We start from the raw sequence: 17,390 nt of genomic DNA, 5'->3' as shown, positions 1-17,390 counted from the left end.
GGAAAGGACTAAGGTGATTTGTACGACCCCTTCATTTCTCAAGGTAGATGGCTCAGAGACTTGATTAGTACAGAGTCCTAGATTGGCTTGTCGAAATAACATGGGCCCTTCCAGGGATCACCAATCTGCCCCAGTTTTGCTGTAGGAAACCAGAGCTGTTACAAACGTCCCAGATGTGGGGAGAAAAGAGAAGGAGCCACAGTTTATATGCTTATCCAGTTGCTTCTATAACACCGTTTCCATACCCAGGTTTTCTCTATTATCTTAGAACTGTCTTCATGCCCAGTTCTACCAGGGCCTTTGTCTAAGGACATTAACTTGTGCTCCCCTCAGGGATGGGTTTACTACTAGCTGTCAGAAAGCTATTGGGTATCCTAATGTGTTAATAGCTGAAACTCAGCTGTAATTTTCTCCTAAATCCTTCAGCATTTTGCATTCTGTACATTGTGGTGCTTTTTCCACCTTGTATTGTTGTAACTGTAAGCTCCTAAGGGGCGGCAATTTGGTCTTAGGCATGTATCCTGTTCAGTGCCTGGCAGTACCGTGTATGTATCGGGGTCCTAATCTTCCTTTGCAGTAATTTCTCTCATTATTCATGGAAGTGATGTTACAGCTGTGCTGAACTATTTAAGGTTCCTCTAATAAGCCAGGCATTGCTGATTCCATGGCTTCAAGTGCCTTCTCTCTCCCTTGAAGGTAGACTTGCATCTTCACTCCCTCTCCCCACTCCTCTCTCTTGCCATTGAAGTTATTTTTCCAAGACCCAATTGAAGAGCTGTTTTCTTCCCCTAAGAAAAAAGATTGGCAGCAAGAGTAAGGAACCCCTTTTTGGGTTTGATATGGTCAAAATTTGAAGTGAGGAATAAATTCATTCTCATTTACTTCCCACTTCTCTTCCACATTGTCCTTCCTGTTTGTTGCAACCTTCATTTTTTAAAATAGGTGTTCTACAGCATTTATACCGTTCTCCTAGCTCATAACTTCCCCTTCAGCCTAAAGTTAGAATGACAGGTTATCTGTTTTACTACCTTATTAGGCCATAAGCTCCTAGAGGACAAGGACTATGGGACTAATCCCTGTATTCCACCAGGGAGCACAGTGACTTGAAGGTCAGCGTCCTTAAGGATGACTCATTAGGTTTAATAAATTTCTTGTGTTCATTCTCAAAAAGGAGGCATGCTTAGAAATAGAACTTAATAAATTTTAGGTGCTATGACATTTCATAGTGGAGGAGATGGGTGGGAAATTTGAAGGCTGGGCAGAGAAGGAAGTCACTGGATGTTTTGAGGTACTTCTGTCCCTGGTCTGGGTAGTTAGCCCTTTCTTTGATTGTGCCCAGTATATTATCCTAGGCACTTTGTTTTACGCAGAAGAATTTTATGTGTCAATTTTAGTTTCCTTAATGCAAACCTACTCCGTTCATACCATCACCCATGCCACAAGTCATCTGCTTTTTTCTTACTCCAAATACAGTCTCCAGTAAGTCCTGTCAGCTCTACCTCAGCAGTCTCTCACATCTTCCTCCTCACCTAGATAATTTCAGTGGCCTCTCAGACTCCTTTACCTCTTAAACCCCCAGCCTCCTTTATATACAATATTAGATTCATCGTACCGAAACATAGCTCTGGTTGTGTATCCCATGTTATGTGTTCTGTCTCCCCTGTTAGATTGTAAGCTCCTTCTGGGCAGGTTCTGTGTCTGAGTCATCTTTGTATCTCCCATAGTACCTATCAATAAATACTTACTGAATGAACAACAGAAAGCCTTGTCTTAAGTGAAATGTTTTTCCAGGTTATATGTAGGTTTCCCTCTGGGGTGATTGCAAGACTTCCAAAGCTCTCTTACATATAAAGTTGGTTAAATAGTCACAAATGAGTTAACCACAGAAAAAATTTCAGAAAACTTTTAATTTTTTTCCATTGGAATAAGCATGTATGTGTATATGGATGGTTCAATAAATATATTTTATATACAAGTATCACTGAAATTGTACATCTTTGAGCTGCAGAAGTAGTTTTTTTTTTTACAAGCAAAAAATTAACTGCCATAACTTTTATGACTTCATGCAGAAAACAGAGAAGGGTAAGGGATGAAAGGGAATTGGTTGTTCAAGGTTTAAGAGTTCAGTAAGAAGTAAAAATGTTAACATTAAGGAAGCGATTGCTTAACACGCTGCTTAAGGTGGTAGCCAGACAAATCCTTAAATGCAGCATTAAGGCCATACCAAGTTTATACATATATACAAAGAAATTTCCATACAAAAGACACATTTTCTTCTGGGAAAGAATGAGGAGCTTTGTGAGAATTCTGACCCAATTTTCCAGGCCAATTGTTTAAGATGTCCACAGGCTACTTAGAAATGTCTTCTGCTTTGGCTGTCAGTTGCTACTATGGGCTTGTGACTTTTCTGGTGTCATATAGTAAGTATGAATCATCTTGAACCTCTTTCATCATGGGTAGTCAAGCACTTTGTAGCTTAACTAATTCACACTGCCCAGTCCAGCATATTTTTTACATTTTGTCCCAAAGTACTGGAATCACAGAACTGTCTGTAACTTGGAGTTGCTGACCTGTAACAGACTCTCCAGTCAGTTGCTGGCACTGTGACCTAAGAATGACATGGTGCCCTACTTTCTGTTCTTTGGGGTTAAAATTTGAATAGTTAACTAATAAACCAAATTGTGAGGTTTCAGGTAACATCTGGAGCTGTTCAAATTTTTTAGCCCATGTCTCATGTCACATTTTGAGTTGGCAACTACCTTTTTGGAAGAAGGAATGTAGAATCATTTAATGAATTTAATGTGGGATTTGCTCTTTTGCCTAAACATCAAATCCTGCATCTTCTAAGACAAAGGGGTAGGTCTTGTGCAAATACCAAAATGGTTAAAATGTGGAAAACCTGAAGGGCAGGTCCTTTGGAGATGACTTCCTGTTAAGCTGAAGTCATTTGCTTTGGCAAAGGGGGATAAGACTCGAGATTGTACACTGGTTATATTGGTAGAAACTGGCTCATCTTTGCAGATGAATTTTAAGTGAAAAAAATTGAAAGTTTATGAAATATAAGATAGATTACATAAATAAAATATACTTTTCCCCAGTAGTTGACTTTGAGCCTTTATATGATGTTACAATTCATTTGGAATGTTTTAGATCAATCTGACACTGTCCTAGCTATATGAATTAGGTATCACTAATAGTACTGTTACCCTCAGTTCTCCATGGGCCAGTTTGCAAGTATGGCTCCAATGTGTTCACACAGCTAGGGCAGCAAGATTTGGTCTCCCATGGGTTCCCTGGGCCAGTCAACTTTGAGAATGAGGTTTCAGGAAATGGCCTGTCCTGGGAAAGAGGACCAAATAATGTGTGATTTGGAAGCACTTCAATATGTTTGAACACTTAGGTAGTGACCAGTCACTGTCCTTCACAATCATGCACCAACCATTCTTAACCCAAAAGGACACTTCGTTACTTACATTGCAGAAGTTTGCCTTGGTTTTAGATAAAAGTGAGTTTAGCCAACAGGTCACCTGTGATGTTGATTCAGACAGACATGGACATCCTTTGGCAATCTGACAGAGGGCTTAAAAGTATTAAGGGTTTGGTTTTGGTTGCTTTGTGGTTCCCTTTGTACATTTCAATTCTAATTACAACAGTTGAAGATACGTTCTGTCCAGGTTTTCAAACTGATTGGGAGTCTGGCTGACGTCACTGCTGGGTTTGTCTTGAAAGTAGAAAGTGTCTGTGGGGCTGTCTTTGAGAAAGCTACACTGTTGTTTGTCTAACATATACACATGAAACACATTTGGTAGGCATTTTATCTATGTCCAATATACTTAAGGAGCAAGATGCATCCCTTTGGGTTTTAATTCATTTGTCTCATTTTAACTATTGCTAGTGTCAAAAATACGGTGGGATTAAATATTGGAAGACTGAACCATTAAAATGTGAAATAGTTTTGAATGCCTGAAATATGCTGTAGGAACACTTCAGTTTTTTAGCCTCTTACATACTATTCAGGCTAAATGGCATGTTGAGCATGGTACACCTTTAAATGAGGTAGAGATGTAAGGAAAAATTGAGTTTAGCAAATTGGATACGTTACTACCACTTTTTAAGAAAGATTTGGAGCAATCTGATTTACTAGGATAGGTAATACCACTTTCCCTACAACATTCTAAACAATTAAGAAAGATTAAATGTTCTGAATGAAACTCTTCTCTTTACATCTAGTAATGACTTCATTAAAAACAGTTACATTTTGCCTCTTTTCCCTATTCATATTTGGCTTCTGCTCGCCTTTCCCCTTTTCACTTTATCGGTATGATTTCATGCTTTGAATGGAGAGATGTTCTCTAAGGTTGGGAGAAGTCCCTTTTAGGTGGAGCTGAGAATTGAAAAGTGCATGCTAGGCAGTACTTGTAGGTCAGCTCTATTTGATACTTCAGAGCCACAAAAGGTAATAGTATTTGGATCACAAGCTCTCTTAGAAATACCTGCATTGTACCAAGTATTGGCTTGATATTTGACAAAAGATAAAACTAGAAGTACTTCCTCAGAATCACTAGAATAGTAAGGTCAGTGTTGAACCATGACTTTACTTTTATTATCCCTATTCTAGTATCTCCCTAGCATAAGCTACTTGCTTAATACTTGTTGGGTTGAATTAATGCCCTTGAAGATGATAAGTTCTAGGGGTTCCTATACTGACATGGAGAAGGTAAGTTCCCCCCCAAAACAGGAAAATTTGAGTTAGGCTGGAAGTGCCAGCTCTTAGAAAGGAGATGAAATGTGCTGCTCTGCTCACAAAATCCTATCAGTTGGTCTTTGAGAACTGCCATACATGACTTCTGACCCCCTTATTCCGCTTTTAAGGTTTCAATAGATACCAAATCTATCCAAACATGCTGACTATTCATTATGCTCTGGCCAAATGGATAATCACTGTACCTTGTATTATACCCTTTGTTTTTTACCTCCATGTTTTTACTCATGTTTTCCCCTCAGCTGGAATACTCTTTCCACATGTGTCAAAATCTCATCTACAAAGAACTACTGCTCAAATGGCCCTTAAACCTTGAAATGATCCATGGTTTATTTTCTGTCTACCCCATGCTGTCTGCCCACACCACTGTCTCTATTACATATTTCTTGCTTTCTACATTAGTAATATTTCAATACTTCTATTGTTCCTCCTTTAAGAAAAAAGGCTGTTTTTTCCTAATGCCCTGTTGTCATTGTACATTGCCTTGCCATATAGTAGATTTAATAAGTAGTAGGTGGAAGTTAAAAACAAAGATGATAAAAAAACTGGAAAGAGCATATTCTAGTCCTGGCTATGACACTTAACTTTTGAGACCTCCTCTACTTCCAACTTGAACCTTGAAAGACTAGGCTGCTTTCTCCAGACTGAGATGTTTTGAAAAGTTGTTAAGTGCATCTACATAGCGGTCACCTGGACACCCCCTGAATCTCACTTGAAGCCACTAAATAAGGTCCATTCAGCATGCCACTTTCCTCACCAGCATCCAGAACTATACACAGAAGGAACTGCCCTGGCAGGCAGAGCAGTAACGAAGACATTCCTGCCATCACTGCTGTAGTTCAGGGCCTGTAAGGCCAAGCTTCTTGGGTGAGGCCAAGTGGGCCCTACGGAGTGTAAGTAGAGGCTGTGTCCCATGAACTGGTCTGGTTGGTTTGTATATAACAAGTTATCTAGAGGATTGCTAAGTCAGGAACCAAAGACTTGGAGACAAGCAGCAGCTTCTAGTTACAAAATAATGTTTATGGGGGAGGGGTATATCCATGTATTTCCCTGTAATTCCATTTTCCCACTTCATTTCCAGAGCCAGTGTGGTAGTAAAGCACCATTAGAAAGCCCTTTACTGGAACATTGATCAGGCTGCCACGTTTAATAGTCAGTCTTAATGGGTATATAAAGAGGTGTTTCCTCTTTACCTGAACACCTACTTGGAAGTGGTTACCTGTGTTTAACCCTTTGAAAGGTGGGTGAGACCATAATTAGAATCCAAATACTAAACTGCTATGGATAACCTTTTTTAAAAGAGTCTGAGCTCAATTACTACATTCTCCAAGATACTGTGGATTGTTCCTTTGACTGAACTCTTGCCTTTGCCTGTTCTGTTACCACGTCTTCCCTTGAATTAGTTATTCATAACCATATCATGTCTTACCACATGGTCAGTTCAGTAGTTAGGGATGCTGCTTATCTTTGGCTCCTCTTCCTTGTGCACTGTTTGTACTAGGTTCTTAGTTGAATGAATGTTTTACAGGGATCCTAGACTGAAGAGTTTCAGAGAAGGTCTAGTCCTTACCATTGATTCTGGCCAGATGCACACCATTCCTAGTGATGATCTCATGCAGAATCACAAAGGAGTGTGTTCTCACTCTCCCCCTAGTGCCACCTATTCTCACCCTACCCTGTTGTTTACTCATTTTACTCTTCCACATTCTACAGCCAGAAAATGGCCCCGTATCAACTCCAAATCCTTCATGCACCAAAAACTGGATTATTAGGCTCTGAACCTTTTACAGTGGGCTGCTGGATTTAGATTGTTTATTACCAAGTTCCAAGAAGTAGGTGGCCAAGGATGTCTTGTTTAGTTGTTGAACAAAAAGGTGTTTGGTTTCCAGTCTAGTACAGGATAATATTCCTTGACATTTAGCAGATTATAGGAAGTTAACTTTTAGTGTATACTGGACTGTACCTAGGCAAAAGGGTCCATATTTTTACCCCAGTATGGTATTCATTTATGTTAACATGATCTAATAAATGTCTCATCTATATACTGCTTTTTAATGACTAAACTACCATATCATTTACTTGATTTTATACTTAGTTTGGGATGATAGAGCTTTTACATGTGGGTGACTAAGGTCACAGAGTGAAATAATTTACTGAAGGTCAAAAACAGTTAAGCTGAAGAATTAAATACATGTCATACCTATTCCCAAAACTCAGCTTCCCATCATCTGTGGAATCATGTACGATCTTTGGCAAGGCTTTGAGTTGGGCTAACAAAGTAGACTGTTTCTGAGTCTGTTTCTCACCTATAAAATGAGAAATAAGATAGGTCCATTGTGGGAATTAAAGTATATAAAGTGTATGTCATACAGTAGATGCTCTCAATAGCAATACTGTGATAGTCAAGGATCATTCGTCATCTGTTACTAGTCAGTCCATCCACATGTGGTGACAACTAAGAGGAGTGATTGTGGTGCCTTCTATTGGTACTCAAATGAGAAAGAGGTGGTAAGGGAATTCAGGATGAGAACTGAGAGGTCTTTCAGTGCATGTGCAGACCCTGAGGCAAGCATGAGGTGATTCTCTGGAGAAGTCTTTGGGGCTTCCCTGGATTGGCAGCTGTGTCATTGTATTTGGCTTGCTGGGAGCTGGCCTCTGTTCGTAGGGAAGCTCTTAGATGACCTCTTCTGGCAAACAGAAATGGTAAGGATTTCAGTGAGATTGAGATAATGAGAATATTTTACAGTTTATGAGGGTGGAATTAACATTCATTATGCCATTTTATCTAGACAGTGGACCTGTGGTATCCCCCAATACAAAAAGAAACTAAGGTTCAGAGAGAGAATGGTCTTGCCTCAAGATCATGTGCCTACGATCGTATGTCAGCCTTTTAACTCCAAACTAGTGACCTTTCCTCTGCACTAAGGAAGAACTACAAATAGGTTTAGAGAGGAGAGCTGAGAGGATGAGGAGTGGGACCCCCTAAAACCATGCAGAGTCTGGGGGGAAGTCCTTGTTTTTTTTTTTCTGCAACTAAAAGCTGGAGAAGAGGCTTTAACAACACAGCAAAAACACTTCATAGCTGGGAAAACCCTTCAAGCCTAACTGATTCAGTACACCTGTTTTACAGATGGGCATACTGAAGCTCCCAGGAAATGGGAAAAGGTGAAAGAATTTTAGAATGACAGCTTCTACATTAACCACCTGCATTATACAATTACCATTTCACTGATTTATTTGATCACACATCTATCCATCCTAGAGGCCTTTAATATCCCTGATTTTAATCTTTCGGGGCAAAGAAGGAAGTGGCTATGTGGTGATGGGGGGCAAGGGTAAGAAGTGGTTTGCAATATGATTTCTATTTAATTATCCTATGAAAAATCTAAAATTGTTCTATAAGTTACTAATTTTTAACCTTGGGAACAAGAAAAAAGTTTCAATCTGCAATACTCTCGTTAATTCCAGGGCCAGATGAAGGTGAAGAACATTTGTCATAATGTTATCCTATAAACATTCGAAAGAGATTCCATTGATACAAAGCATAAATATGTCCCTGTTGGGAAAGACAGGAGCAGTGTTTTCTGATAATAAGGAGTGTTTGTTGGAGCTACAGGAGAGGAAGCAGCTTCAGAAACACCATTGCCAGGGTGAGGTTTTGTTTGGAGGTTGGGGGGAGGGGTGTGGAGAGAGCTGGCCACACCTGCTGTGATATTTTTTCTTTTTATGAGTATAGGCTAGCTAATGGTATGGATTTAGGGGAACTTCCCAATAGTCTGGAGCAGTCCCACTTTTTCTGCCTGTAACTGCAGCTGGAGTAGCAGGGACAAACAGGAAAACATTCTTATATCTTGCTGGAAGTTTTCTTGTTATGATTAAATTGTGTGGTGGGGGGATATAGGCTGGTAGGGTATTTGGAGTTGGAGTTACTTCTCTGGGTTTTTTTTCCACACGTTCTGCTCTGATGTGTTTCTCTTTGATTCTTACAGAGGCTCTGGCAGAAAAAATTCAAACCCCTGCCATGGGAAGTGGGTTACAGCCTTCACAGGACATACATGCTAAAATACCAGAGTGGAATGTTGTCCTGATGTTTGATGGGATTCTCAGGTGAGAAGCTAGTGCTAGAGGCAAGTCCATCAGTGCTGTGAAATACCTTGACGTTCATGGCAAAAAAATTAAGATTGTAATCTCCTGAAGGGCTAAGACATCTCCTCTTTGTTAACTTATCTGTACCTGCCTTCCAGAAGGCCTGGCATTGTGCTTGAAGCTTGACAGTGAAATGGGGAAACAGTGACACCTTTTGTAACATATGGTGTGCCCTTTCTTCTTTCACGCATCAATGTGTCTGGAGTTTGGCTTTGAAAAATCTTCAACTCCCTCTTTCTACAGGGGACTGAGCAGGACAGGATGGGTGACAAAGCTTCCCTGTGTTTCCATGGTGAGCCTGAGGCAGGCCAGAACAAGGACCCACTTCCCATTGACCTGTGCCCACTTCAGAAGGCAGGTGTGTTTAAATAGGATCCTGGGTTTCTGAAGTTGCATACGGAAACAGTTGAATCCCTACAAAGGCAGGCTAAGAACAAGGCAGTGCAGGGAACTGTGAACAGGGAAAGTGTGGGGATGGGAGAGTCATTATGCTTGGAATCCATATACAGCCAGCAACTGTCTTCCATCCCCACATCAGGTCGCTGGTCCTGCTCTCTAGCTGGTGAACGGCCTCATGTAGGATGTGGTTTTCATCACTGGGCTCTCTGAAGGGTGCATTTTTGCCTTGCCATTCTCGACTTCTCGACCAATGTTCCAGGAAATTTTCTGGAGCAGAAATTTAAAAATGCATGGGCAAGAGGAGGGATGGAAATTGCAGCCTTAAAACAAATGAGATGGGAGCCACTAACTTGTGTTCTAGCCTACTCCCACACCCCACCCAGCTTCTGGTGGGGTTTGGTCTTACCAAAGGAGATGCACGAACTGATGAAACAGAGGAAATGCTGACAGGGAGGAGGCAGGAGGGGAGAGCAAAAGAAGGAGAAGTAATGACCTGAGTACTAGCTGGAGAAGCCTTAATGATCCTAAAAATTATTGGACAGTAATTTCAACTTTGTAACTCATTTTGCTGTTCCAGAGAATGATAAAGCACCTTAATTATTGCTTTAAATAACTGCATGTCTCCATCAAACAGCATGAAATAGCACCCCCGTATGAGCGAACCTATCCCCTGCCTTTGCTATCTTTACAGCCTGAGAAATCCTTAAGGAAGCAGCGGGTAGCTGCTTTTGCATTTGGTAGACGTGTCATCTAGTCTGGGCCCTCAGAAAGCTGGATTACTCAGGCCTGGGAGAAATTTGTACAGAGCACCCTTGTCCTTGATAGTCTGAGATCTTCAGTTGGGGCAGTCAGAAAAATGTCACTGGATTCACCCTCTTCACATTGGGTGGAGGTGGGGAGGGAAGCATTTCAAAATTTTTAAAAGTTCTTTATTTCTACAATAATTTCAACCTATCCAAGAAGTTCTCCCTGTCCATTGGTATTTCAGGATATGAGCCCAAAGCCTTTCCAACATGCTTTTCTGTTTACACCCATACAGACAGTAAAAGCCAGCCAGCTCTCTCAAAGCATGGCGAATCTCTCTTTCCCTCCTTCCATTGCTCAGGAGAAGCGCCTGTTTACCTGCAGAGAGCTGTGGGAAAATAAGAGGGTTCTCAATTCAAATTTCTGGAGTTGGTTTCTGAGAGGGGGTCTTATTGGAGGGAAAAAAGCTAAATTGTATTTTAAGAACCTATTTCCTGCCTGCCTGTTTAGAGAATTTTGCTCTGATTGGTTCATGTATTAAAAATGTCTTATGTCAGTGGCTGGAGGTCCATTCACCGTTTCTCAACACTCCTTACCACTTAACAGCGCTGCACTCAGAGAGCAAGCTTTCTAGTCAGTCTGAGAAACAGCCCACAGAGAAAGCCCGATCTTGCCTGCCTCCTCAGAGTTGGGATAGAGGATGGGTCCCATGTACAAAAGGTGTTTGTTGAATAAATCCTATACCTTCCAGTGCAGTATTCATAGACCCTGGGCTGGGCTTCCAGTCAGACTGGGGAATAGCTGCAAATCTCAGATCTCGACCTGAGTCCTAAAGCTGGTACAGATGAGCCCTCTGCTTGCCAGCTTCTACTAAGAGGGCATTATGGCAGGCATGGTGATGCCTCAACTCCCTCCAATTTCAGTGTGTGGCAATTAACTAAGGAATCTGATTTTCACAAAAGACTAACTTTTATTGGTGATGGTTCCAGTTTAGCTGGGGCACCAATCTACTTTGCAGTCTAATATCATGGGGCCTCAAAAAACGCCATCTCTTTTTAATGCTTATAAACATGCATACTTTGAAGGAAAGGAACCATTTCCTTTCATATTTATTTATTTTCTCTATAGTATGAAAAAAATAGCCTGTGAAAAATATTGATAAGCTTCTTAGAGTGATACATTCCTTATTTACTGACAACTTAGAAGAAGAAATAGTTTCAATCAAGTGAACTTTTATCTTTCTAGACTTTAACTAAACAGAATTAACACTAAATTTACATACACACACATCCTTTCCTTTCTATGCATGCCTGTCCTTGGTCACTCCCGATAGCCTAAGCCGAGAATAGACTCTTGAATGCTCGAAAGGACCAGAGGGCAGCAGAGCTGGTTGATCCATTTATTTTGGCTGCTCTTGAAACAAAGAGATTCTTTTGCAAATAGGTGAGAAATTATTGATATTACTGTCTGTCTTCTTCATTGATATCTAAGCAAAGTTGGTATCTAAATTTGGCTCCTAAGAATGGTTGCAGTTTTGGAGGTGGATAAAATCCCCAGTGTCCAGTTCTCCTTCTGTGCATAAATACTGGTCTGTACATGTAAGGGATTTGAAATCCAGTAAGCCATTCATGACACCTGATCAGTTTTACCCCCGCCACAGTGCGTGGCATGGGTAGCCCCGAAGGCATTATAGCCTCTGTGCACAAACTGAAGAAGAAATTAAGGAAGTATTGTTCTGACCCAAAAAAAAGTATACTTCGGTTTCTTGGAGCCATCTAAAAACTGACTGAAAGAATCCATCTAGTTTGATTTTCTATGAGGAAATACATGTACTTTATTGCTAATCCTCCTACCTTAATGGTACTGTCTTCGTGAGCGGGCTCCATTCCTAATTCATAATGGTATCTTTGACTTTATAATGACTGATGTTCTTTCCCCACCACTGTTCACCTTTCATAAAGTGGAATAAAAGATAAAACAAATCTGCAAGTTTTCCAAAGAAGAAAGGCAACCAGAATTACATGGGTCCACGTATGTGTACATATATATAGATACATATGTGCACATCCACTGGAGGTTCCACGAATCAGAGTGATGTTAGGGTTTTTTGGTCCTAGACACCAATTCAAGCACATACGACAGAGTGAGGAGGGAATTAGAGACCACCTATGTCACCCCCCCCCTTGTGTATTTAAGATAAACTAAAGCTTAGTCATTTGTTCAAGGTCACCCAGCATATTCGTGGCAGGACTAAAATTCAGACTCTTCTTTTCACTGCTGTAATGCATCTCCTCACATCTGTTTTCATTCGGGATACCAAATTTGGAATAGTCTGAGAGAAGATTTCAAGGACATTTCTTGTGTCTTAAAGAGATGATTTTATTGTCTGTTGGATACTGTCAGCTAGATGTGGCAGCTCCCAGTGGGCTGATAAGTTGAATATGGTGGCAGAAGTTCAAGGACTCCGCAGAGGCTGGGCAAGTGGCCTAGGGATTTCTTTGCCTCAGAGATTCCAGACACCTCATACGAGGAGCCCAGCTTGAAATCTGCAGATTCTGCTGTGAGGCAGGCAGAATGTCTCAGAACATTAGTTAGTTAGTACCTGCATTTATTCCTGGTAGAGGCTGGAGGCCTTTGTTGCCTGATTCATCTAGACTTCAGACATTCTGAATTTAGTCCAGTAATAAATAGAGAGAAGGTCTTACCTAATGTTTTTGTGAAAAATTTTTTCCGCTTAAATAAAGTGAATAAAGTGCTAAGGGGCTAATAGCCTCTACAAAGACTCATGCACCACTGTAGAATTGAGGGTTTTCTCCCTTAAATAAAGTGAATATAGTGCTAGTGAAAGGTGCTAATAGCAGTTGCAAGACTGACATTCTTTCTAGTCTTGAACTGGTAGTAGTTGTTCAAGTCCTTCTATTTTTTTCCTCCATTAGACACATATGTGGTATGGAAAGGGATGGCCTTTGATGCAACTCCTGTCTACTTGGCTCCCAGCCCTCAAAGCTTCTTTAAGAAAATAATTGCAGGTTCTATCTTATATCATCCAAGGTTAGAATACAGTTTAGCTTTCTGGTCTACACAGGCCGGAAGGGAAGGCAGTGACTCACTGACCTTGAAACAGGGATGTAAACAGCTTTATCATTCAAAGCCAAATCCTTTTTGGTCTGCAAACTGCATTTTTGCCTGTATCACCCTATATCTTGTCTTGGCCTGCGTTTTTTGGCCTCTTTAGGTATTAGCTATTGTGCCACAGGGAATGGGAGGAATTTCCCTAGGAGAAGGTACTTCAGGGAGGAGTTAGGCTCCCGGTCATTCATTCCTGTCCTGCCCCACATTGGGGATACTCTAAAGACACAAGTGAAAGCCCAGGCCTCAAACTGATTGTCAGCTGCATCTCACTGTCTACCTACTATCTTGATCCAAAGCCAAGACACTAAGGGGCAAAGGAAGGTGAAACCCCAGCACACAAGTCATGCATCAAGCAGGAGAGGGCCGCGGAGTGTGTGTCTGCATTCAGGGGCACTCGTGTCGGCAGAGACTAGACAGAGGCTGCTAGAGACAGCGGCCCTGCTTAATTCCATGTCCCACCTTACAGATCACCCCTCTGTGGACATCCGTGTCCTTTAGCAGGAGCCTCCTCCCCCCAATCCATTTCTAGTCTCTTTCCTTTTTTATGGAATGCCCTATCATCTATCCTGGGATAGATCTGGCACTTCAGAGTTAGAAGGAAAGAGAAAATATTTGTCTAACTTTGCTAAATGTTAAAGCTCAACAAAGCACCAAAACAGAAAGAGGCTTATAAAAATATAATGGGGTCACCCCCCTGCCCTAAGCATCCTTCGTGATTTGTGGTATATGAAATGTCAAAATATAATGAACAGACTTTCTAAACATGACTGTTTCTCTCCGTCCATATGTATTAAAGCTCGGGCAGTCTCAGGACTACCTTACAACAGCTAAATCTTTACTCTGCAGGACCACTACATAACCAGTCTGTTTCAGCCCACCGATCCCACCTTCCCAAAGATATACCCACTTGCAGTTCCAAAGACACTCTTCAAAAAAATAGACATTTGAAGAAAGTGCATCTGTTGAGCCTCACTCTATCTGCATATTATTTCTTGAGATTATTACTTTTCAACCATAAAAAAGATTGCATATTGACAGTATAATGAAACCATAATGGCCATTTCTGGGTGGTGGTGGAAGGTTGAGGTGTGGAAGCACAGAAGCAAGAGGGCTCAGAGAGGGGCAGGTGTGGGCCTTAGCCTTGGTGTGTGAGGATTGAGGTGGGTGATTTTGATTCTCAGTCTTTCGGCCTCTGAACTGTCCCATCTCTTTAGTCCCTCCCTTCTCTCCTCTCCACCTTTCCCCATTCCCACCCCCCCATGCCCAGGATGCACTACCCTCTTGAAGCAGAGGCAGAATGACTTTTTGGCATGTGTCCACCTGGGCCAGTTTGAGATAGGCGTGGCGTTTGGAAGGCTGTGATACGGACATACACCAGAGCAAGCTTATTTGTGACTGTTTCCACTGGGAAAAATTGTCCATCACTTCCGTGACTTTAAAACTTTAAGCAGTTACTATGCTGATAGGTTAAGAAACAAATATTTTGTTCTTGTGGTTTTGCGTTAATATTAAGCATGAATATATATCATATATTACATTGCTTTCCTTCTGCTGCGGGGCAGACTGCACTCTCTTTCCAAATAGGAAAATTGCACAGCCCATGGACTCAAGCTTTTGAAAGCTGTTACTCCCTGACTTCCCACCCCACCCCTGCCCTTCCTCCCAGTCCCTCATCCCTGTGTTAGAAAAACCCCCCTCCCCCTCCCAGTAGCCCACCCGAGGTTAAATAGTGCCACACTCTAAGATTCATGCATTCCTGCACTTGCTATTGCACGTACTGCAGAGAGAGTTGTGCGTGTGTGCCCCTCCCTCTCTTCCCTGCTCTGCCTCAGGCTCTCAGCTTCCTGTGCTGTCCCCACTGTGCACGCTCCCAGCCACCCCCAGTCCCAGACCCATCACTGGTTGTGTACATCCTCCCTGCGGACGATCTTGTAGATGATCCAGTAGAACATGTTGAAGATGAGGAAGGCCATGGGGAAGCCAATGCGGGATATTTTGTCAATCTTCTTGGCCCTCTGGATGAAGAGTTTTCGCATCTCCTCTGGGGACTTAGAAGGCGCAGCGGCGGGGCTGGTTGTATTGTTGCTGTTGGCACCCTTGACTGAGATGCCGTCCTTGGCCTGCAGACAGGCCGGGCCCATCCCGTAGGCAGAGAAGTTGAAGCGGCCCTCGCCGGCCTCATCCTCCTGGAATAGATTCAACATGGGACTCTACTTAAAATAAGACAGCAGCTGGGCACCCCCCACTTGCAAGGCACTCCCCTGGGGGCTGTCACGCCTGTCGGTTTCTCCCTGCCTCTTGGGCCACCAGTCCAGGCTCTGGAAGGCTGTGTGCCTGGTTGGGGTTGTGCCTTAGGGAGGGGTGCCACTTGCATGCTGAAACAGATGCAGACCAGGGGATAGGAATGTGGCCGCGGTCTGGAGACCTGTGTTCAGTGTTTGCTCTAGCGCCTGCTGGCTGTAAGACCTTAGACAAATCACTTCCTTCTTTGAGTCTCAGGGCTTTTTTATTTAATTTTTTTTTTCATTTAAGCAGCGGGTAAGTTTTACCCCACTACCTCAGAAGGTTGTTTTAACCATCACAGGTTGCAGATGAGCAGATGTACTGAGTGTTATTTTGTTAGAGATCCAGGGGACAATTTGGAGAGATCCCCTGCTTTGCCTCTGTTGCTTCCTTGCCCTCTTCACCCGCCCCATTTCCCAGTTAATGTCTCCTTGTGCGCAGGTCGTGGGGAGGAGCAAGTGGCCCAGGAGCAAGCAGAATCTGTGGGCCTCACCTCTCCCACAGGCCAGCAAGGCCATGGCTGCTTCCTGCCCCCATGTTCCTATATTCCTTGCAGTTATTGGCTCAGACATACTTTGGATGTTATCAACTTATCACTCAAAGCCCTTCATCATCTGGCTCCAACTTACCTTCATGCCTTTCCTCCGCCTCCTACCATATGCTTTGCAAACCTGCCAGTTTTGTTGCACCTTTTCAGTCATCCCTCCTGCATTTCTACCTCCCTGCCTTATGCTCACTTCCAAAATGTCTGCTGACCTGACCCTCCTAATTGCTCTTTTTCCCAGCCCATGGTGATCTTCTCCTGACCTGACTCTTGGACACCCTGTTGTCTGCCCTCATCATGTCCAGCTTTGTTTTCTTTCCATGGGATTTCTGAGGTGGCCCTGAGAGTCTCAGCTGAGCTGCTGATTTCAGTGTGTGGCCCTGGGGAGTTAGCAGCGCACATTGTCCTCCCCGGCAGTGGGGGCTCGTAGAGCAGGAGCCTTATCTTCCCCTGTCGCGTGCAGGACAAGGCCAGCGGAGGCGAACGCAGTGAGGGGGCCGCTGCGTCCTCTCCAGCTCTGGCCACCTAGCCTGGGCCACCATCTGGGCTTGTTGCCTTCTAGCCACAACTCCTTCCTGCCTCTAGTCTGGCTCTCCACCCTAACTGGGTTGTTCTAACAGTCCTTATTGGTCATCTTTTGTTTGGGACATTTTATTTTAATAGGCCATCACTGACTTCAGGGTGATTAAAATCCTCACATGGTGAGCAAGGCCTCAGAGGACCTGGACCCTCTCTGCAACTCCAGTCTCTCTCATCCTCTATCTGGCATTCTATGCTCCAGTTGCCCTGGAGTATTTATACATATCTTAAAGTGCCATCTCCTTGTCTTTCACTCTGGGCCTCTGTTCAAGTTGTTCTGTGCCTGGAACATACTTCTAACCCCACCCCTGCCTCCAACTCCACTCTCACAGAACTAATTTCTTACTCAGAAGCCTTCCCTGAGTCTTAGGATAGGCTTGGTGTCCTTGCTCTGCTCCATAAGCTCCCTGTACATCTGTCCCTCTTTTTTTTTTTTTAAAAAAATCTCTAATCATGTTGTGTTCCTTGATTGGTGTCTCTCTCTCCTGCCGGACTGTAAGTTCCACCAAGACAGAGGCAAAGCGTCATGTTCACTGAGTCCTCAACACTGAGCACATGGACATAGTTCTGAGACAGACACTAAGGACTCAGGAAATGTTAGATAAATAAATGTTTACTTTTAGATCTGCAGTCCTAGCTCCCCCCCACACCCTGCCCCGCCTTTTATTTAATGGCACCAGGAAGATTTGAGACATATGATAAATGTTCAAGAAGTCTTTGGTAAATGAATGAATCTGGTCCAACACCCTCATTGCAGAAGTGGGTGAAAGAGGATGTGTTACGGTGCCTGGCAAATAGGTG

At 42.8% G+C, this 17,390-nt stretch overlaps 1 protein-coding gene and 1 long non-coding RNA gene across 2 annotated transcripts; one reads left to right on the top strand and one right to left on the bottom strand.

The window, feature by feature from the left end:
- The first annotated feature begins 6,448 nt into the window (after positions 1–6,448).
- Positions 6,449–14,808, top strand: LOC130680264 (uncharacterized). Its single transcript, XR_008993240.1, has 3 exons — positions 6,449–8,412; positions 8,752–8,869; positions 9,152–14,808. It is a non-coding gene; the product is annotated as an uncharacterized LOC130680264 (long non-coding RNA).
- Positions 14,809–14,922: 114 nt separating this feature from the next.
- Positions 14,923–15,490, bottom strand: LOC130680257 (glycine receptor subunit alpha-1-like). Its single transcript, XM_057490514.1, has one exon. The coding sequence runs from the start codon at positions 15,385–15,387 to the stop codon at positions 15,079–15,081; it is 309 nt and encodes a 102-aa protein (XP_057346497.1). The 5' UTR covers positions 15,388–15,490; the 3' UTR covers positions 14,923–15,078.
- Between the last annotated feature and the right edge of the window lie 1,900 nt (positions 15,491–17,390).

The sequence above is a fragment of the Manis pentadactyla genome, chromosome 2 (genome assembly GCF_030020395.1).
Source record: "Manis pentadactyla isolate mManPen7 chromosome 2, mManPen7.hap1, whole genome shotgun sequence".
NCBI classification, from domain to species: domain Eukaryota; kingdom Metazoa; phylum Chordata; class Mammalia; order Pholidota; family Manidae; genus Manis; species Manis pentadactyla.
This window is presented reverse-complemented; position numbering and strand designations above follow the sequence as displayed.